This window comes from Mycteria americana, chromosome 13 (genome assembly GCF_035582795.1).
Source record: "Mycteria americana isolate JAX WOST 10 ecotype Jacksonville Zoo and Gardens chromosome 13, USCA_MyAme_1.0, whole genome shotgun sequence".
Taxonomy (NCBI): Eukaryota; Metazoa; Chordata; class Aves; order Ciconiiformes; family Ciconiidae; genus Mycteria; species Mycteria americana.
Window position 1 is genome coordinate 6,632,053 of NC_134377.1, and position 22,958 is coordinate 6,655,010.

The following is a 22,958-nucleotide window of genomic DNA, read 5'->3' on the forward strand; positions in this document are numbered from 1 at the left end:
GCAAAAAAAAAAAGCACAGCCAGAACAAAACTAGCTGTGCTGGCTTCACAGGAGCATCCAGGAGCTGTTCATGTTGCCAAGGTAGGGCAGGGCGTAGTGGGACTTGTACTTCAGCAGACATTATCAGAAAGGAAGGACACAACAATTAATTGCAGACCCTAAGCTCTTACCAAAATTGTTTTTGGTGTCCAACATGGGAAAACCAGTCTCCTCCTTACTCTGTAATCTGTCTGAAAATAGGTAAAGATGACAAGACTAAATAGTTTATTGTCAGCCTCACCTTCCCTGCTCCTGACAGCCTGACCTTGATGGGTACAAGTGTGTAGGAGAGCGCTGGCCTCTTGCCTCTGCCACCTGACTGGAGGTTGTTGGAGTGGGAACTGCTGGGATGCCATGTTAACTTCAGCCCCTCGGTGACTTCAGCCCCTCGGTGACTTCAGCCATCGCAGGACGAGGGACAACACTCCGCTGCCAGGCACCAAGGCCAGATGGTAACGGCGTGCTCCGTGCACGGGGTGTTTTCTCCAGGTTTTGAGAGAGAAGGCAGAGTAAAGGGTTTGTGTGTTCTGTCTAAGAACGTAGAATTGCGTCCTAGAAACAGTATTCTCAAAACTGTTTCGTTGCTAGGAAAAGCAGAAGCTTTAAGAGAACATCTCCTGTAAAGGACTGCCGGGTTCCCCGCGAGGTGCTTCCCCTCACAGCCGGCCCTCCCCGGGGATTACATAACCTCAGGGGAAGAAGCTGCCCCCATCTACCAATTTCTACTAAACAGACACTGACAACTATAGACTATGTAACTGAGTTAAAATTATACAAGGCTACACGCTCTTCTTTCTTAAAAAACGTAAAACCTTCATCTTGCTTTCCAGCTTGGAGAACGAGGATAAGACTCCTTGCACATGCCCAGGGGACAGGGCCGAGGCACCAGAAACAACCGCATTTTCACCCCGGCTGGGAAACGTCAGCGAACGAGGCAGCCGGAGAGCAGGGGGCAGCTGCGGCCCCCAGCCCGGTGGAGGCCGGGCCGCCGCCCGGCTCCTCCTCACGCCCCCCCCCCCGGGGTGCCGGCTGTCAGACAGCGGCTGCCGCTTCGCCCGCAGCTCTGCCGGGGCCGGGCCAGACAGGCCCAGGCCCCTCGCCGCGAAGGCAGCGCGGTGCCATCCCGCCTGCCGTGCCCGTACCTGCTCCGCCACAGCACGGCCCCGCCGCCCCGCACTACGGCCACCGCCATCTTCCCACGCCGCCGCGTCCTCTGCTGCGTCCCGCGCGTGAGGGCGGGAGACGGGCGGGGGGCGGGGCCAAGAGACGGGGGGTGGGGCCGGCGCGGCTGAGAGGAGAGCGGGGCCGCGGCAGGGAGGTGCTGTGAGGGAGCGGGGCGCTCCCGGGGGATGGCTTGTGGAGGGGGCCGTTACCTGAAGGGAGTACGGTGTGTAGGGACGGGACCATTCCTCAGGGGAGATATGGAATGGGGACACGGGTACGAGGCTGTTCCCCAAAGGGGGATGTGGCATGTGGTGAGGGCGGTTCTCTGGGGGGGTGTGGTGTGGGGACAGGTCTGTCGCTGAGGGGATATGATGTGGGGACATGGCCGTTTCCCGGGGCATGTAGTGTGGGGACAGGGCTGTCCCTGAGAGTTTGTGGTATGGGGACAAGGCTGCTCCACAAAGGGGATATGGTATCAGGACAAAGCTGTTCCCCAAAGGGAGGTATGGTTTGAGGAGAGAACTGCTTCTTGGGGAGTTGAGGATGAGGCAGTTGGGGTTGAGCTGCTTCCCAGCATTGCTGTTGAGGGGCAGGTTAAGTCCTTGACTGCAGATATGGGAGCACCAGGGATGTCAGGGCAGGGATTTTACTGGGGGGACACACGACACGGGGCTGACACAATGCTGTTCCTGCAAGTGAGATGTCAGGCAGGGTAGTGCAGTAAATTCTGTTCCTACTCTGATGTCCCTTGCCTCAATCCTAGCAGCACAGAGGTGATTTTATAAAGATAATTTGGTTTCCACCCCTTAAATGCATCCCTAGAGAGATGCATAGATGCTATATTACTGGGAAGTATCTAATTACCATTTTCTGACAGTGGTAGGGGAGTAGTTTCAGAGGGTGAATCACTAGGAAAAGAATTCCAGAGTCCTGTGGCTGTGTTTCTGCATCCTCAGTGCTTTAGGACATGGTCCTCTCAGCTGTCCTGGTTACTTTACATTTGTGATTAATGTTTGTTTGTTTTCCTGACTAGGCCTAAATGAAGTCTACAACATCTTCATGTAATTTGGCTTTTTTCACATCACCACAGACAACAGCATAGTATAAGTATCTTAGACATATACAGGAAAGCCTTTTACTTTTAAATATGTAAAATTTGAGCAGAGATCCAGATGCAGCCCTCATGTCATAGTAATAATATTAGCTGACTGAGTTGTTGGGATGTACGTATATCCTGAGCTAACATAATGGTAGGATTGGCAGGAAGTTAAAACCTCAGAGAAGGTGGGATTTGATCCTGTTAGGTGCTTTGCTACAAGCATTGCAAGAGCCATTAGCTTTGATGTCTAACTGCACCCTGCTGATGGGCCAGACCCACAAGTTTCCCCAGAAGTGATTCAGGAGTGATTCAGAGGCTAAGGTGTAGTTAAATGAAACACACTTGTTTGTAGTGTATATTAACTGACATTGACTGAACTGGTTAATGATCTGTCCTGATCTAATCTTTCTCCCTGGAATTAAAAGTAAATATGTGGACATTTAACTATTTTTAAATGACTTTTATCATGTGTTTTGTTCTTACATTTGGGGTTTTTTTTAACATCTGATAATATATTTTATCAAAAGATTATATAAGCTGTGCTCACTGAGGAATAAAACATACTTCCCAAAGGGTACTGAGCTGTGCTAGGCCTGTGCAGGTGACCCAAGTCAGAGGGTGGGATAATACCACAGTTGTTCTCTTAGCAAATGGGAGAACAGAGATCTTAGGGCTTGAGAAGATTTGTTCAGGAAGTAGTGAGAAGTGTAACTCCTTCTGTGATCAGATTACTGGGAGACATAACACTTCAAATGTTGCAGATCTAGTGAGGGAACTTACAAAACACAGAGATAAGCAATGGAATCCATGTATGTGAATGCAAAAGAAGCAAGTGGGGAATAAGGACTGTGAATCACTAGGGAAGAGTACACAAGGCAACAAAAGAAATCTGGGAAAAGTATTGGCAAAAATACACGAAGCAGAGAAAGTATTAAGAAAATCCATAAGATGAAGAAGGAAAACAAAACTAGGAAAAAGACTTTCTTTCTCCAAGGACTTTTGGAATAGTCAATTCTTTCCTGAACAGGAAAGATGAAACCATATTAGCAATACTTTATGCATCATCAGATCAGTCCAGTATGCACACTTCTGCTTATATATATATATATATGTATTTTTTTTCCCTGCTGTAGAATTAATGATGTTAATCATGGCTGCTGTAGAGTAATTAAGAGGTAATACTCCAGGCTAAGTGTTAGATAACAGGGAAATAAGCCAGCTTTACTTTTTGTTCAAAATTACTTAATAGATAAACCATTATCAGGTGAAAAAATAAGGTAAGAAGGACCCTTCAGTATTCTGTAGAGAGGTATGTTCAGTAGTTTGGACAATTCACTTAGCTTTAGATACCTTTTTTGTAAGATAGATGTAAGTCTTGCCTATCTCCTGAAGGCATATTGGTGCCTTTTGAAACAGGAGAAGCACAATGTATTTCAAAACCAGAGGCTTACACTTCTTCCTATGCCTTTCATAACACAGCAGAAAATGCACGAATATTTTCCATCTGTGGATAGGAATAGGACACTGTCCCTTTCTCCTTTGCCTACAAGGACATACCGCTCTCTGACAGTTTGGATTTTTTCTTAGATCTTGGTTTATCCTTGTTGATGCCTAAAACCCCTTTGTTATCTTCCAGGAGCTTTGGTCATCACTGTGGAATTTCTGGTATGAGAAGGCAGAGCTACAGGGTAGAGAGAGGATCCTTGCTGAACTGCTGTAATCATGAAGACAGTGATTTTAATTGTCCTAATCGTCTTCCCTTTGCTGTCTTCAGGTAAGGCTGATGCAGAGAGGGAAGGAGAAAGGTGACGTCTGGATGGGTTACCAGGATACAAACTCTAATATATGCTTTGGTTTTGTTTTCTTTTGTGCAAAGAAGTTGCAGCTAGAACTGTGCCTGTGATTTCCATTTGCCTGTATTTTTCCTGTTTGATCGTTGGCAGATGGTGACCCTGTTAGTTTTGAAGCTGCTTGATACACTAGTTTCTTAGCAATTCAATGAAGGTCTGTTTCCTTTGAATAGTTGAGATCTGTGTACTCATTAATGCTGTCAAAATGAATCAGTGTATCTCAAGCTGCTCCCCTCTAAAACCACAACGGGTTCTTTTTGGAATTGCGCTGAATTAATGTCAAAATAAGTGGAGTACTAATGTCTGATGCTATGCTCAAAGAAAGAAAAACTTCAGTGTTTTAATTGCAAACATTATTTATTCCAGGCAATGTTTTTTTTTAATATTAATAGATCACCAGAGAGCCAAATGCTTAAACATCTGGAAGTGACAATGTTAGAGATGTTGTTGTGTTTTCTATGCATTCAGTCCTGGTTTTCATTACATGGTATAAAATTCTCTCAAGTTACATAACTGCATGCTGTTTTTATAGATAAGAATCTATTTTTTTCTCCTTAAATGCATAGTATCTTCTTGAGATGTATATGATGATATATTTCAAAGTAGAAGGCATTTAATAGGAAGAATACAAAATAAGTCATAGTACATCCAAGATGGAATAATTGGAGCCTAAAGCAAAAGAGGAAATTTTGTTGACATGTCTGGACTACTTAGGATGTAGTTTCATAGTCAGTTTAAACCAACCAAACCCCCGACTTCCCTTGGAAAAGGAGGTTTCACCTTCTCCTCCACTTCTAATTGCATCTTCCTTCTTTCTGCTGGCACTGTTTTGTTTTGGTTTTTATTGGTTACTTAGTTTTCAGCTGGAAAAAGATCTGACAACTGAATAGTTCGGTTCTGCTACAAATTTATAGAGTGTTCCTGTGCAGGTTATTTAATCTCTTTGTTTGTCATCCAGAAATGAAGATAATTCTTAGTAATTTTCTGCTTGGAAGAGGTAGGATTGTAAGGATTTTGTTGTTAATGCTTATTCAATACTCTGTTCAACATAGTACATGTTTCTTCATTGTCAGTAACCAAATTGTCCCCAGTTTCTGTCTTTCATGGTGGGTGTTGTCATGGAAGATAAACCTGTCTATCTTGAGGGAAGTGCAGCAAGTTACTTGTCATTGCTGAGGCAACACTTAGCTAGTACATTGTTTAAAAACAGAAGAACGTCCAAGTCACAGAATTGCGATTGTAAATTCAAATAGTCCCAGATACCCACTTCCTGGATTGAGGGATTTGTTTTACTCTATTATAAAGTAGCATTTAATTGTGAACTTCTTCCAGCTTAAATTTTTTGTACTTCTCTTCTGACCTAAGGTTTTCTGACCCTGGAGCTCTGGTGTGGGTCTTATTTAAAATCAGGTAGTCCTTGTCTGGAAAGAAAATGGGGAGGAAATACTGTTCTAATAAAGCATGGTGCTCAGTGGGAAATGCTGTTCTACCAAAGCATGTAGCTCAGTGCTGTGAGACAGCTGGGACTTGGAACACTAGTTATCGTCTGTTTAAAAAACAACAATCCCCTCTCTAAAGACTAAATTCAACAAAGCTAAAGCAACTTGATCCCCTACCAACATTCTCCCTCCATACTTCTTGTTCTTTTGCAGGCTTAGTTCTGACTCTCTAGAACTTTGTAACAGAAATATGAAGACTGGTATGGATAAATTATGCACGGGAATATGTGTGTATGGAAGCACCAGAGGAAACAGCAGAGCAAGGGTTAAAAGAATCAGCTGTATTGATAAGCAAGGACACAACTGACAGCAATAAAACTGATAAACCCTGGGGAATGCATTGTTTACATCAAGAGTAGAAGGTCTGTCCTCTGATAAGGTCACATCACAGTTGGCTTGTTAGGAGAAAAACTGCAGTCTGATAACAGGAAGGTGGTAACAAGGTTACTCTACATTGTAAGTGCCATTCCTCTTTTTGCTATCCCAACAAGAAAACAGACCATAGCTGTAAAGATGTCCTTGCCTTTGTTTCCTCATTTTGAGTAGCAACCTTGCCTAAGATTCGGGAGGATGAAGCAAGGAATATTCTGAGGCAAAAGATCATGCCATAATAGTTGTTGATTCTTGAAAAATCTAATTAAAAACTAGTTTGTTGCTGCTAGTTGAGGAAGCAAAGAGATATAGTAAAGGCTCAACAACAAACATTAACTGTCCTCCATGTTGGGCAAAAGTGGTCTTGGTCAGACTGCTTGGGCACGTCTTGGGTTCCTGTAAGTGTGTGGATGTGCGAGTGTGAGTGAGCAGAATCAACTTACTTCTGAAGTTAAAGAAAATAAAATAACCTCCCTCTTCCCTAAGTCTTAAACTGAGTTTTTTTTCACTAAATCCTACAAATCTTGACTTCTTTTTTGATCCTACAGGGAAGAAATTCCGATGGTGCACCCTTTCTGACCTAGAACAGAGAAAGTGTGCTGAACTGTCTAAAGCACTTACGGCTGTGCTGCCCCTTGCTACTGTCAATTCGTTTGCTAGGATTTCTTGCATCAGAGCCCACAATACATATGACTGCATTGATAAAATCAGGGTGAGTTCACAGAGATTTTTAAAACTGATTTTGAGTCCAAATCCTCTTTTGAAGAAGTAACTGATAAACAGAATCCATGGGAGAATAAAATGATACTGAAATGATGGTATTGCATATATGACAAAGTATATGGTAGCTTGAGAGGCAAGAATTAAAACCCATGAGCGTTCTACTAGATGTACTATTTTACCCCAGCTAATATCCTTGCAATCTCCAGGAAATAAGTAAAAAGCTGCTTGGAAATAAATGGACAAAACCAAACTACTAAATTAAAACTTGCTCAGAGCATTCCCCTTGCTTGTGGGTTTTGGTCCTACTCTGACTATAATGAATATTTTCTCTTCCCTTTCTTCCCTGCTATTTTTAGCCCCTAATCAGTCTTCTGAAGTAAAGAGCAAAGTGTTTTTTCATATCAAATCTTTAATTTAAATAAAATTAGACATCAGACCTTTTGTAAGTGTGAGCTCTTGTAATTAACCAGTTCTGAAAGGAATTTTTCATAATGCTATATGCTTTGAAAAAAATCACTAATGAAAAAGGAAGATAAGCATTTGCTGTAGAATAATTTCATTGACATACCTAAAACTTGATTGGGATAGAGAATTTCAGTTTCCATTTTCATTCAGTCCCAGTTGCCTTCAATGGAGCCAAATCTGACCTGGAAAACAAAACAAAGAAAACCTTTCTTGTTGGTTCAGAGAATAATTTATTGCGTGTTTTCATTCAGTCCTGCAACCCTTGTTAATAGACTTCAGTTCCACTTTCTGGGTTATGGAAAGATTATAGCCAGGAGAACTCTGAGAAGGATTTGGGGTCTTGGGGGAACAGTAGGAGGAAATAGGGGTTGCCTTTTTCTTCAGTTGGCATCAGAATTGTGTTTTTGGAATGGAAGGCCCAAAGAAGAGGTGAGAAAGGATGTTACTGGAAAAGAGCTGGTATTTTTTGAAGGTAACTCAGCCTTCATTGCTAACATTTCACCATGCTTAGTAGCAGGGATTCAATTAAAAACAAAGGAAATGCTTGTAAAAATCACTGGTTACTACTTCTCAGGCAGAAACTCTGCTCTTGCAGCTGCTTTGTTTGTTTCCCTGTAGACACACTTGTTTTGAGGGTTTTGCTCTTGTTTTTAAGGCAAATAAAGCAGATGCTGCCTCCTTGGATGCTGGAGATGTTTACTCTGCTGTAAAGCTATATGGTTTGACAGTGGTGGCAAAGGAGATCTATGATCAAGGTAGGTTCATAAAGCAAAAGAATAAGCTGTACTTCTGATTTGGCTAATAAATTGCTGTGCAGTGGAAGGCAAAGCTCAAGAATTCTTGAAAAAAAGTCTGTACATTTTCATTAACTTTATAGGAGTATGGAGGTGAGTAACAACTGTTTCTAAATTACTTAGTGATGATGAATAAAATACCAGTGGTGCTTTGTATCTAGTAGCCTTTCTGCCTGTGGTACTGTCACTATGACAAATTGGCTGTATCTGCCCCTGCCCGCAGCACTAGTGTACTGGAGTTCTACATCTTGTAGAGAATAAGAAGGGTTTTATTCCATCTGTGTCCATTCTTATACCATGCTCTTTACTAGTGTAACTGAACATTTACGAGTGGTTCTTCAAGAGATTAGCTTCTCTCATGAATTAATTCTCTCCTTCCCACCCTAAAGAGACAAGAATATAAGGTGGGGAATCTTGTTATGGTAAGATTCCTCTTCATTCCTGGCAGACCTGAACAGTCTCTGCAATTAATGATTTATAAGGCAAGAATAAATAATTCTGAACCAAAGTCAAGCATACAGCAGAAAATACATGTAGGACGTGAATCTGAGAAGGAAGCCAAATTAGCAGATGGATGTAGGAAGAGACTAATAAGGGGACGGTATGAGAACAGAAGTGAATTTTGTTTTGCCTGAAGAACCATGAAATCATAGTGGAATTGATATGTTTCTGGTGGTAGGTATGTTCTGAGGATAAGACATAGGAGTTCTTTCCGTTACAATACCTAAACAGTGTGATACAAATGTTCAAAATTCTTGAGAAGCAATTGCATCGGATGATGGAGCTGGATGATCTTGTAAGCCTTTTCCACCAGATTTTTACGTTCTCACTTTGCACATCACTTGCATCACTGTCGTGGTTTAACCCCAGCCAGCAACTAAGCACCACACAGCCACTTGCTCACTCCCCCCGTGGTGGGACTGGGGGGAGAATTGGAAGAGTAAAGTAAGAAAACTCGTGGGTTGAGATAAAGACATTTTAATAAATTAAAGCAAAAGCTGTGCACACAAGCAAAGCAAAGCAACGAATTCATTTGCTACCTCCTATGGGCAGGCAGGTGTTCAGCCATCTCCAGGAAAGCAGGGCTCCATCATGCGTAATGGTTACTTGGGAAGACAAATGCCATCACTCCGAACGTCCTCCCCTTCCTTCTTCTTCCCCGGCTTTATATACTGAGCATGACGTCATATGGTGTGGAATAGCCCTTTGGTCAGTTTGGATCAACTATCCTGGCTGAGTCCCCTCCCAGCTTCTTCTGTACCTGGCAGAGCATGGGAAGCTGAAAAGTCCTTGACTAGTGCAGCAACAACTAAAACACCTCTGTATTATCAACGTTGTTTTCAGCACAAATCCAAAACATAGCCCCATACCAGCCACTATAAAGAAAATTAACTATCCCAGCTGAAACCAGGACAATCACTCAGTTTGACAAGGTGCTGTGTAGCCAGTATATGGTAAAGTTCCTGGCGTGAGTACCTATGTTTCATATGCCTAAGATTTTTTTTTTTTCCTTAGCCATGTTCACAGAAGTAGTTGAACTCCTGTACACAGATGGAAGCTGCAGAGTTGGGATTTAGTTATTTCTGTTACTTTTTTTTGTCCTATTGCAGGAAATTGTGTGTTTGCTGTGGCCATTGCCAAACGAGGAACTCTGGATATCCAGAGGCTACGAGGTGCACGCAGCTGCCACAATGGAGCCAGGTGGACATCAGGCTGGAATATTCCACTTGGCTTTCTCCTTGCAAGAAATTATCTTTCCTGGGATGAGGCGCAACCTCTGAGCCAAGGTGGGTGATAGGAGCCACAGGGCTATGTCTCTGCCCTCAGCAAAAGTGAGTGAAATGCAAGCAGACGTAGAATGAACTGAGCTACGTGGAAACTGAAGGGCTTCATGGATGAGATATCCTCTTGGAGTGTTTTTGATACTGGCTCTTAGCTCTCTTCAGAACTTTTCTAGTGATCTCAAAGCAGCAGAATTGTTACCAAAACAGGAAATCTTTGTGTTCTGTATGCAACAGGGAGCAAATCTTTGCAATATCTAGCCAGCACAAGGATGGTTTCAACCAAGCAAAATTTGATCCCTCTGTTTTCAGCAAATGTTTCAAATTTGAAGTTTAGACAATGAAGCCGCATTTGCTGATTTATTTATTTATTTATTAAAGTACCATAGTCCTAGTTATGCCCATGATATGTTTGGTCCCTTTTCTTTCTTCCATTTTCCCATTTGACTTTTTTTTCTTTCTTTTTGTTTTTTTTCCCCCTACATCTGCAGTAATCAGTGAGTATTTCAATGCAAGTTGCATCCCTGGGTTTGGTGTTGGTGTTGCTGCTCCTCGACTGTGTGCTCTCTGCCAAGGACAAAAATCCTATGTCAGAGACAAGAACCACTTCTGTGAGACAAGCAGTAATGAACCCTTCTATGACTCTGAGGGAGCCTTCAGGTGAGCTCTGTGATGCTTGCACTGAATTTGCCTTTGGGGAGAAAGAATTTGTGAGGGAGGAGAAGCCAGGTGACATGTTAATATGATGGCATTTGTCTTCCTGCAGGTGCTTGAAGAATGGAGTGGCAGATGTTGCCTTTTTAGATCATCTAACTATTATGAGTGCCACAGGTAATCCTAAAAACTCAGATTCCTTTTAACCTCTGGTGGTGCTCTTTCCTGCATGGGAGTTTGGGGGATATGCCTATATTTTTGTTGTTTCCAGGGAAAATTCAATCCCTGCAAGCAGTGTAGTGGTATTTCTTGGCTCTCCACGCAAGTCAGAAGGAAACAGAAACAGAAAGAGTAAGTGAGCAATAATTGCTCACAGGACATTCTTAGAATGGACCAGACAGATGTTTTTATACAGGTGATATATTTAGCCTAAAGTCTCTGATGCAGCTGTCAGCATTTTCATTGCCTGAGTTAATAAGATTCCTTTTAAAATTCAGTGTATTGAGCTGCTAAAATGTGCAGTTCCCATATACCTGTTTTGTATTTTTAAACTCAGTCAAGCTCTGTATTGACGTTTTTGAAGGTGGTTAGCAGTAGTATTTGCAGGTAAGTATTTTTAAACAAACATATTTACAGGGGTACAGTTCAAAGAGTATTTTGGAGTACCTCTGGCTGAGGTCCCTCTCTTTGTTAAGAGAAGAGCATATCAAAGACAACTTTCCCAAGTGTGCTTGGTACACTGAGCTGCTTGTATAATCTTTGAGCAACCTCCTCCAAAAGACATTTTACCTTCCATCTCTGTGCCTGCTGCCAAGTCATGTTTCACTTCATAGATTCATGAGTGCCCTGTTGTTTCAGAGTCAGAACAACAGGAATATGAACTCCTATGTCCTGATGGGACTACAGCTGAGCTGACTGAATACAGCACCTGTAACTTGGGCAAGGGGCCTGGCCGTGGCATCATCACCCGCCACAACTTCCAGAAGATCACCAACAAATTTCTTACCATGGTCCAGGTAAGTGGATATTATAAGCTGTATATCTCCAGACACAGGCTTTTCTTCCATCTTTGTGTGGAGATTACCACGCAGTTTGCCTTCTTTCTTGAGAAATTTATAGTTAATGTGAAAAAGGACTAAAAATTGGTTGTTTTGGGGAAGGATCCTGCACTGGCTTCTGGAAGAAGGTTTTACTTCTTTCTAAAGTGTTCTTTGTAGAAGGGTGGGAATAAATAAGTAACGAAGGAGAAGATGCCATAAGACCCAAACTGGAAAATGACTAACAGTGCTCATCCTGCCCTGGAATGTCCATGAATTCTTACGTAGCTGAGGGAAATGCATAGGTTCAGGCAGACTTCACCTTTGTTCCTTTCTTTTTCTCAACTTATAAATAGTACCTGTTACCTTGACATCCAGGAACCTATTTGAAGCTGAACCTGAAATGCATATTTAAATGCAAATTTAAAGAATTTATGAAGGTATCCGGCCCTTAAAATAGTTCAGCAGAGAGTGAATAATTCAACCCAGTGGGCTGGGCTGTGCTGTCACGCGGACTGTGGCAGATAGCAGTTGTACAAAATGTCTTCTTTATTGAGAGATCTTCATATGCCTTTGTCAGTGCACTTATTAACATATATCTTAGCTGTGTTCCCCCACACATAGCAATGGCTATGCAGCAGTGTTCCTAGTACACTTCTCAGTGCTTTCTTCTCTTCCAGTACCATCAGGCTGAACAGAGCTACTTTGCACATGGTACTTCCCTATCATAAAGCACAAGATGTCTTGCACCCTTTTACTGCACTGATCTTTAACACAAATGGTTCTCACTCATCTATACTCCCTCAGTTGCCTTTCCAGGGTAGGAGACATTGAGCACAGCCCGATAAATTGGAGTAACTAAGATGGGAAAAAATTCTTCAAAAAAGTGAATCATATAACGCTTTTAGGACTGGAACCATCCACTCACTGCAGTACCTGTGGGCTTTGTCCCAGTGTGATGGAACCCTGAGTGCTATGTTACAAACCATTGATATGAAGGGAGGGGAGGATGAGGCTGCCTGTTACTGGAAGGATGAGCAGGTTTGTTGCAATTAAAAGTGTTGTTCTTGCCCTAGCGTCTCTTTGGGCGAAAAGGAAAGGAAAGAGCCAGGTTTGAACTCTTCACTTCAGCATCCTTCGGGGGAAAGAACCTGCTGTTCCGGGATGCCACTCAGCACCTGCAGCTTCTTGAGGAGCAGCTAGAGATTGCCTATGTCCTTGGTCTGGATTATGTAGCTCTCCTTAAGGGACTTGGCCATGAAGGTGAGAAGCCTTCCAGAGGACTGCAGCTAAGGAACGAGAAGAAAAAGTTCTCTTTCCATGTTATTCCTCTCTGCCAGGCACAAGTGCATAGACCTAAATGTCCCCTTAGCAAAGAACAGATTGGTGCATAGGTGACATAATCTCACTGTGCTCCTTCCTTCTAATGCAGGGAGCTCTTTGGACAACAGTGTTGTGCGCTGGTGCTGCATCAGTGACGCTGAGCTTCGCAAATGTGAGGAGTGGGCACTGAACATCAAACCCTACCCATTAGTCTGTGTCCAAGCAACTTCCATGACCAAATGCATTGAAATGATCAAGGTAGGAGACTCCCTCTGGTCCGATTATATGATAAGACTGCATAGGGTGTGTATGTCCTTGTCTGAGCTGAACAAGAGGAAAACCAGCTTGTACACTAGAGGACCCAGTGGGAATGAGAGGGAATTTATGCAGGGGAATTTCCAGCCAGTGGGGAAGTACAGCTGCTTGGTTACACAATTCATGCAAATCCTGTTTTGTTATTTTCTATAATGCTGTTGGCAGAGTAGTGAGGCTGATGCAGTCACCCTGGACGCAACACATGTCTACATTGCAGGGAGGTGTGGATTGGTTCCTGTAGCTGCAGAATGTTATGGTAAGTTCTCACATGACCTTAGCATAAGGGAGGGAATCAAAAAAGTACCATTAAAAATATAGTTAAATTTCCAGTTGGTGATGTTTTGTGATGGAAGCAGGAATCAATATATATGTCCAAATACTCTTCCCAGCTCTTCCACTAACTGGCTCTAGCTTTTGGTCTGGCTGTTTATTATATCTCTCTTGTAAAAGTGACAGAGATGCTGACATAGCTCAAGAGGATTGCAAGGTTTTTGATGGGGTGCTGCCATGTAATAGGAATGACAGCAGTCACAAGATCCTTAATGGTTGTTTCTCCTCTCCAGGGGGAGATTGTGCCCTGGCTGCTAAGAGCACAGAGGAAACAGGGAAACTAATTCATCTGAAGCGCAAAGGTAACAGGACAACTTGGAGAAGGCAAAAGGTTTAGATTTTCCTGAGGCTGCGTCTAGGATTTATGTAGGAATGTATTTGCATGTTGGTTTGGGAAAGAAATTGCTGTGCATGTTCAGTAGGAGCTTTACAGATAATGCCGGGCTCCTAGGACAAGAGCTTTGTGCCTAAGCAAAGAATGCAGATCCTCTACTGTAACTGAAGGTATCGTGACAGGATGAAGGAGGGAAGATAGGGGCTGTACCTGTCTGGAATACTTAATTGCCTTGGTATAACTGGTTATTGTCATTGTTTTACAGCACTGCCACCAGTTTATGCTGTTGCCCTAGCTAAGAAAAATGCCAAACAGATTAACATCCATAACCTTAGGGGAAGGCGATCCTGCCACAGTCACCTGTATAGTCCTGGAGGATGGTTACTGCTTTCCAGATACACAGTGGGAGCTGTGGAGAATGATACTGAGAACTGTGACATTGGCTCTGGTAAGGGCTTCTCTGGGTTATCTGTTCACTAGACCATGGAAATCTTGAAGCCCCAGATTTGGGATTAAAATGGAGATGGGGCCATGAGGATTTGACCAGCAAGTGATGACTGCAGTCTCAGCAATTCCTTGAAGCAGCTCTTCTATCTGACTATGTTGGATTCTTCACACTGTTTAGCCCTCTTCTTGCTAGCTATTAGGGTGGAATTCCATTCCTGTCTTTTCCCATGCATGAAGAAGACGCTTTGGAATACCTTGCCCTAATCTCACCTTAGTTTTCTCTACTCAGTTTATCAGAATTACTTTTGGAAGGGCTGCATGCCAGGAGCAGATGGAAACCTGTGCAAGGTGTGCATTGGAGACAGTGAGGTGGAAGGGGCTCGAGTATCTAGCAGATGTGCTGCAAGTCACAACGAACGTTACTATGGCAATATGGGAGCACTCAGGTAAGCCTTTTGTCAGAGTCAGAAATGCAGAGCAATAGCCAGAATTGGCTTATTATTTTGCTGATGATTTTCTTTAGAGTTTTTTTGTTAAGCAACTGGCTGTATGCTAGCATGTATTTTGTTTTGGTTGCAATTGCTAAGGGATGTTCAGCTGACTGGTGATTTAAAACAGTCATGAAACCGTTTCCAGAGCAAGACAATGCTTCCAAACATGTAAGGCTTAGAGCATTGGTACTCATTCATTAAAGAGAAGGGATGAAAGATAGTTAGAAGGTCAGTGATCAGAGGTGATGTGGTAAGAAGCAGTGTAAGGTATAAGAGGTAATTAAATAGACTGGAGATATTAAAAAAACATAGTTGAAGCAGAGGCAGAGAAGACTATTAAAGGTGAAAGCACTCTTATAGAATATATACAATACATTTGGTTGAATTATGTTCTCTTTCCTGGCTAGGCACAGGTGAGGCTGCATGGACATTGTGCCACAACTTTGACTTAGGAGCTGCTTTAAGGGATGAAAGGGATTGTCTTATCAAATATGTGAACACTGTCTGCCAAGGTCTATACTGACATCACTAACTTGTTCCATATAACCACCAAGTAAATACAGATGAGGGGGATACTTCCAGCTACTCCTGTTTTAGCTTCAGATGATTGTCCAAATGTCAGTCATTGTGTAGTGGCTGTCTCTGATAACTTCTCATTTTTTTTCCTGCACTAGGTGCCTAGTTGGCAATCCCAGTGGAAGAAGCTTTGGAGATGTAGCTTTCCTGGAACACTCTAACCTGCTCAAGAACATAGAGAGTGAGATGCAGATATTCTCTTTTTCTTTGAGAATGTTCATTACCATCAGTTACTTCCCACACAGTGACTATCACTCATGAGGATCAGCTTTTACAGGTTTAATCTAGGTTCATGAAGTTGTGTTTGTGACTGGAAAATTGCAAGAACCTTCCTGCATGTAGGTGTTCCAGTAAAGCTCAAAGTTCAGATACTGTTCAGTTTTAGAGAGGAAAGAGGAAGAACCACTGAGTGCAAAGATCAAGGTGTGTGTTGGGGGGGATCCTTGGAGCATCCTTGGGGCATCCTTGGAGACTGCACTAATTTTTGGAAAGCTCAAAGCTTTAAAAAGCAAGCGACCTTTCCCACCAGACTTTCTCCCATAGGCAGGCATAGTGCGTGTACCCGTTGTTTTTAATCAGAGTTTCAAGAATGAAAATGGCAGGTAAGGGCAATGCTGTGGGCTGTTTGTGCTGGGAGATGTTCTATGGCTTCATCATGACATGGCAACTTCCTCGTGTTGTTTCACAGGCACTTATGGAATAAGCAGTCCAAATAGCTTAATAGGTAAAAATACTGCAAATTATTTTGCCTTTCACAGTTTCTAAAACAACATGTTACTATACTGTGACATGTTTAAATTCCTCTGGGAAATACTGATCTTTGCAACAGTCTAGCAATTGGATTTTGTTGATGAAAATGGTTTTGGTTACAGTAGCTTAAATCCTCTCAATTTCTTAAATTATGCCTACTGCTCTAATGGCCAAAACACGCTGCCTTTTCATAGAGGTGAAGAGAAAGGGAACCCCCATTTTTTTCAGCCTGATAAAGCAGACTGAAATTCTAATTTAGGCAATTTCAGTAACAGAAGAGACTTTTCTGAGAGAGGAATCTGTAAAATCAAGTGGAGGTATAAGGGCCTGGAAATCCACAGGAATTCACGCAGCCATGAGCAGTTTGTTTGGGGAAGCAAAGGATATGCAGGCTGAATTGCTTTGTTTTCAGAAAGTGATCTGATTACAGATGAAGATGAGGCATAATAAGCTGTTCGTATACCTTGATGTTACTCTAGTTGATAGGTGCAGCTTAAGTTCTCTGACCTGTTTCCTCAGTGAAAACACTACCCTGTTCCTAATAAATGACCACGTAGCATGCTGCGTTTGTTTTGAACATATTGACTAAACTTCTTCCTCTCAATTGTTAACATTTTGCATGAGATTCACCTTGTCTTCTGCTTTCGTTTTTTAAAAGGCATTTGCTTTCACTTCATCTTCTTTTCAGATCTGGACAGCTCTGGTTGGGCAAAAGGTTATACCCCTGTTGACTTTGAACTCTTGTGTCCGGATGGAACGCGTGCTGCAGTCACAGAATGGGCAGGCTGTAACCTTGGCCCCATTCCCCCCAGCACAGTCATGACTCGACCAGTCACTGTCACTAAAATCTATGACTTTCTAATGAAATCCCAGGTAAGGCAGATAACAGGGAAAAAGTTAGCATGTTATCACTTGTTATGTACGACCACTGAAAACTCTTTCAAAATCAAAAGCTTTATATACTAAATACATAAAATGCCTTCAGGTCCAATATGAAAGAATTAAGAATGTGCATAGGAGATTGAGAAAATAATTACTTGGATTCTCTAAAGGGGCATTTTGGCACCAGTTGCCATTCTGCAGTGGTCATACTTTTGCTGAGAAATAAGCCACTGCAAAACTGCATCTTTTTGTATGAATAAGGACAGTGCTAGGTGAAAGTGGAACCTTTTTTCTGCTAGATCTTGCTATAAAACTGAGGGTCACCAGCTTAACCTTGCTCTTTATGATCCAAGCTGTGGAACTTACTTCTTTTCTGTTTAGGAATCTCTGGGAAGCAAACTGGATTCTGAATTCCATCTCTTTCAGTCATGGAAGTATGGTGAAAGTGATCTGCTTTTCAAAGATACTACACAGTACCTCTTTCATGCAAGTCACATGAGCTATCAGGAAATTCTTGGAGGGTCTTTCTTTCAACTGGCAGAATCAGTGTTTAATTCTACACCTGCAGGTAAAGTCACGTTCTGAATTTTGAGTTAGAGAAAAATGCAAAGCAGGAAGCCTTCTGTGCATAGCTATTGCCCTTCTGTTTAGACTGAATGGAGAAGTATGTTCTACGTAATCCTGTTAGTAACAATTTTCCAAGCAGTACTGTGTTTGGAGCTCCTTTAGACCCTCTTACAACTCCTATCCAAAAGCACTGAAACTGGAGCTCTGCAGGAACAGAATAACCGATACATTTTAGAGCAAATATGAGGTTATTGAAATAGAACTGTTTTACTCCCACTCTGAAATTTTCCCCTTCAATTCCAAAGATCAGTTCTGGGAAAAGGGAATATAATGTTCATTTGGATATGCCAAACTTGGGAAAAAGATAAGAAATTTTATCTTTTATTATTTTATTTTATCTTTTATTTATTTTATTCTTGAATTAACCTCAAAATAAGTTAAATAATTTCCTTTTTAAAAAGAGTGCACTAGAGAACTCAAGATCAAACCTTTTATAAACTTAAGGGTATTGGCTTTTTCATTATTTTCCACTGAAAGCTGTATGAAGTATGCATTTAGCTATCACTAAAACTGAAACTGTCTATGAGCCAGGGTCAAGCTGTTTTGGGATCTGAAAATCTGTATTGAAGTAAATGAAGATTACACAGTAAGTTAGACTTCTGGGAGTCTAAGTTGTTAAAGAACTGGAATTCAAAAGGGAAATTTTACCTCTATTCTGCTGCTTTGGTGAATAGTATCTGAGGAATTTGTTATTTTTAAAGCTGACAGCATCTTTAAGTCTATACTTTCTTACTGGTTTGTAGGCATCTTAGACTTCTGCAAACAGGATATCTGTGCATCCTCATCAAACTGACAGCTAATACTGAGGCTTTGCAAGGCACATACACCACCATCGATGTTGAAAACAAGGAAATATGCAAGTCCAACCTATCCAAAGCAATCAGCAAGGAAACAGTCATCTCTAGAAATGTATGCTGAATACTCTTCTTGTCTTTTTTTTTTTTTAAAGCAGATTTTGTTTATGATAATGTAATACTATTCATATGTCACCCCTTTCTTGTTTTGGAGCATGGCATCATGTGGATCAGCAATTCTGTACCAGTACTATGGAGAAATCAGCATTTTTGTGGAAATAGCAGGGCCAGTATCATGGACTAAAATACTGACTGTCATGAGTGGCACAGGTTAGTCAGTAGCAGTTTGCCTTGCTTGTCTTATAAACTGTTTCCATGCGAAAAAAAAAAAAAAAATCAGCTGACATCTTGATAGTTGCAGCATTGTCCTCCTATATCCGTGATTTTGGTTGCAGCTAGATAGTCCTTGCTGAATACACATATATGCTATAGGATTTATATGTAATTGCTATCAGAGCCAGTAGTCTTTTTTGCTTTTAACTGGGAAGAATGTATTTGCTTTTCTAACCAAGGATTTATTCTAGTAAATCAAAACATTTTTCTCTCTCAAATTAATGTATTAAGGCATCTGATAGCCAGCAGAAGTGGATGCTTGCAGCCTTAAGGTGAAGGAAAGCAATGAATATTCATCCTTGTCAAAAACTCCAACCATTACCTCATAGTACTTTGACACTTTGAATCTGTGATTCTATGAAGTGTCAAAATATGATTTATCAATTAAACAGCATTGGTTTTTACAAGCAGAAACTGCCTGAACATGATATGAAGCCTTTTGAACAGAATGTATCATGTATTCATTTTTCCTGTTAGTGGCTAAAGAGTTAGAGAGGATGGCTCTTCACGGGCAAGGCTCATTTCAGTTTGCAAGAGTGTTATCACCTTCTGCTCCCATGCACCCTGAACCAGGCAAGGTTAAGATTTTTAATTAAAAAAATTAAAAAATCCTTCACCCAAAACTTTCCAGTCCTTGCTACATATATTGCAGTTGTATTAACCTCAGCTAGCAATAAATGAGATGTAAATAGTGAAGACAGGCCAGCTGCAATAGAGATAAAGTCAATGTATCTGCCATAAAAAGGAAAAAAACATTTAAAAACCCCTCCACCAAAACCACTGCTAAGAATACCTGGTTTTAAACGGTTTGTTCCATGCCTAGCTTGTCTTTCCTATTCTTTGACTCAGTTGCCTCTCTCCTCCCCCTTTTCACTTCCTGAGAAAGAAAAAATTTGCACTCTGAGCAGCAGCAAGGGTTTTAGATTCAGCGCATCTTAGCCGAGACTGTTCTCTTTTCTCATTTGTCCCATTGTTTGACATTGACTAATCAAACAACAGAGAGAGGATGAAAGTCCAAACTCATCTACCTTTCAGAGAAAAAGGGGAGAGGTAAACAGTGAATGAAGCAAGTCCCAGTATGGTAACAGAACAAAATCCTCATATACTGTGTTGCAGCCAGCAAGCTGTAGCCCTGAAGAAGCGGGGGAACAGCAGGATGTTTGTTTAGGTCTCTGAGGTGCTCCTTCGCTTTCTTTACTGGAGCTTACATGCCATCTGCGGGACCCACGTAACACTGCACTTCAATCAGAGAAGGGTGTTATGAGAACAGAGTGAAGAAATGCATCTGCCAGCTTATTTTTGCCAAAAGCAGGATGCAGCTGAATAGCAATAAATTGAACATCTGGGTTATACACAAGATGGGGGGGGGGGAACAACTTGTTTTCTGGCATAGACATTACAGATGCTTAATAGGCCTTTTTGATGTTCCTGTGCTTCAGTTTTGGTTTAAAAGCATGTCTGATGCCTTGCACAGACTGTAGTACATGAACCACTGAATCTCTCAGTTCTGAACCTAGCAGGAACTGTCTGTGCTGTCTGGCTCTTGCTACTCTACTACCTTAAGAGATGGATGCTGTCTCAATGTTATGAGTAGTAGCCAGGATCATGCTTAAAATCCCCCACGTCTGTTTCTGTTCCTGTTAAAGTATGGCTATGGATGAATGAACACTAGAATTGCTGCTCCATGCCTCACCAACAGCCCATCCAGTTACTTAATGGTGTTAATATCTTGGGAGATTTGACCTCTTCCCCCCATGTATGCAAGACAGATATATCATGCATATTTACTGATACAAGCCTAAAGAAGGCCTTAAAAAAACTGAAAGGTTCTCAGAAAAATTTATTTCCATAAATTAAAAACACACACAAAAGAAACAGTAAAATTTTAGATTCACACAATATTGAACAGAAACAAAATGCCAAGAGCGTGATGGAGGCTAATGGCACAAGTGTACAAATTCTCATTGAGCTGCTTGTTAACTTGATAGCATCATATATACTTTTAATCCACAGTTACCATCCATATTCTAGAAGAGCACCTGGAACATAATATACCAAAGGCCTACCTCAAATCAAATACAATAAATGAGAACTGCTTGCAGAAAGTCATATCCAGCAAGCATCAGAACTCAAATGTACGCAGCTACAAGGCCAGCCAGGCAAATGCTATAACGTACATTAAGTAGCCTTAGCTGCTCCAGTCATAGCATCATGAAAATAAGATTTTTTTTTTTTTTTTTGGAAAGTGATCTTTCTACCTCCCATAAGCAGCAAATTTAGCAGAGATGCCTGGCTCTGCAAAACTTACTACTAAGAGACAGTACCTGGCAAAAACTTTGCAATTCTTCTCAGGCTGCTCTAGTCATAATTCTGTGAGCAATATGTACAATGTCTTTCCATGATGATACAAAAAAAATCCTCCTTGGAGTGGGTTCACTTTACGAAAAGGCAAGTGTACATAACCCTTCAGCTAGGGGAGTACGCGAGACCCCAAAAGATGCATCCTCTATACTTTTTTCTTTCAATTATCTGGGACAGAAGCAGCTCAGAGTGGCAAATACCTAGCTTTTGCACAGTCATCACTCCCAGTGTACAAGCAGCAGCCACAAGGAACAAGGCTGTTCCACGAGTGCTGTAAACAGGAACAGAGGTGGGAAAGGAAAAAAGAAAAAGTGCACAAGCATGACTGACATGCTGGGGGGGGGTGGGGAAGAGATGCTTTGTCTCAATTAGCTTACATCTCTATCATACAAATACTAAACCAAAACAGAATAATGCTGTATATTTGGGTTTCCACAAACTAAGGTCTGGGACAAGCTAGGCAACTGCAACATCATTTTCTAACTCCTCCAATTATTGTAAACAAAAGAGAATAGAGTGTTTCCTTTGCTCTGCTCTCTCTGCTGTAGCTGTTAAAAAGAAAGCTAAGAAATGTTATTTCAAAGCAATCAGAAACAGGACAGACTAGGGAAGCAGACAAAAACCCCAACCCAAACCAAACCAAAAAAACCCGCCACAACCCAAAGGAAAAACCCAATACGTTCCATGTTTTGAAGCACATTAGAGGCCTGAACTTTGCCTGGACCCAAGTTTCCTCCCTCCCCACCCATATCCTCGTTTCCTTAAAAGCCCCAGTAAGGTTACAGCTCAATTGTGTCACAGCACTAGAAGCCTCCCATATTAACAGAAGGTGAATGAATGCTGTGTAACAATCCCATTCTATAGCATAAAACCATAAAAATATATATCTCACTCTTGCTACAGCTTCCAACCAGTCAATAATTGGGCTAATAAACCAGTATAGGGAAAGGTTCAAACATTTTCTAAAAGGCAGTCAACCTTTATTTTTTAGGTATTTCTTTTTATAAAAATAAAGAGGATCAATTAAAATGTTCTCTAGCAGCCCAGATAGGTTAACCAGACCTTGCTGCTGAAATAGTATGTCAATATATTAAAAGTTTGCCTGCCTTGTTATTTTACCCTCAAAACCCAAACACCCAAACACTTTAAGTGTGTACTCCTTTCTTTTCTTCAGTCTTCCTGATTAAAGATATTTAGCCTCCAAAACAAGAATGTAAACTTCTAGGAATCCCAGCACATAACCTGGGAGCAAAACAAGCTCAGATTAGCCCATTTCTTTCAAGACTCAGGCACACACAGTGTCATAATCCTCTTCCATTTCTCTACTTTCAAAGCTCTGGAATTCAACAGATTGCTTGTTAATTTTTAGTTTTCTGTTCGGTCAGTAACAGAAGTGGCAGAGCAACAGAAGATAATGGTAGTATCTTCAGTCCTGCATTTATTGGGACTTTATTAAAAATACTCACCCACTAGATATTTGCTCATTTTGAAGGTAAATAGAAACTCTATTATACGAGTAGGTAAATAAGAAAGTGCAAGTTTCAAGTGACAAGTGAAAGAAAGAACAGACTAATTAAATTTGAGCATCCCAGCAATGACAGCTTTGCCTGAATAACTTCTATAGGCACTAAAGGACAGAAATTACCTGAACAGCAGCTAGCATTCATTTTGAATTATGCTTCAAGTAAGTTTAACAGAAGTTATTCCCAGAAGGGAGCTCTCTTCCCTCAAAAGGTATAGCTGAGAAATTGCCCAGTGCTGCCTCAGATAATTACAAATGGCCATACATAATGGGGGGGGGGGGGGGGGGGGGGAAGTCCACATGCTAGGAGTCTCTTTGTACAACACTAGTTATGTT

General features: G+C 41.5%; 2 protein-coding genes across 4 annotated transcripts in view; one reads left to right on the forward strand and one right to left on the reverse strand.

Moving 5' to 3' along the window:
• PISD (phosphatidylserine decarboxylase) overlaps positions 1-1,259 on the reverse strand; it is a 30,285-nt gene extending 29,026 nt beyond the window's left edge. The window contains exon 1 of the mRNA XM_075516229.1: positions 1,182-1,259. Coding sequence (XP_075372344.1) covers positions 1,182-1,231 — 50 coding nt within the window. The 5' untranslated portion in view covers positions 1,232-1,259. The remainder of the gene's footprint in view (positions 1-1,181) is intronic.
• On the forward strand, positions 1,177-22,894 carry LOC142416540 (serotransferrin-2-like). 3 transcript variants are annotated; one of them, XM_075516217.1, is made up of 18 exons: positions 1,177-1,268; positions 3,939-4,076; positions 6,572-6,735; positions 7,867-7,966; positions 9,616-9,792; positions 10,278-10,446; positions 10,553-10,617; positions 11,299-11,456; positions 12,554-12,740; positions 12,910-13,058; positions 13,281-13,371; positions 13,679-13,747; positions 14,045-14,227; positions 14,516-14,672; positions 15,392-15,474; positions 16,732-16,916; positions 17,307-17,493; positions 18,296-22,894. In XM_075516217.1, exons 2-18 carry the CDS (start codon positions 4,025-4,027, stop codon positions 18,343-18,345), a joined length of 2,226 nt encoding a protein of 741 aa, XP_075372332.1. In that variant the 5' UTR covers positions 1,177-1,268; positions 3,939-4,024; the 3' UTR covers positions 18,346-22,894. The 3 variants fall into 3 exon arrangements, with proteins under 3 accessions (XP_075372332.1, XP_075372333.1, XP_075372331.1); XM_075516218.1 differs by lacking the exon at positions 1,177-1,268 and adding an exon at positions 1,358-1,426; XM_075516216.1 differs by lacking the exon at positions 1,177-1,268 and adding an exon at positions 1,391-1,477.
• Positions 22,895-22,958: the final 64 nt, after the last annotated feature.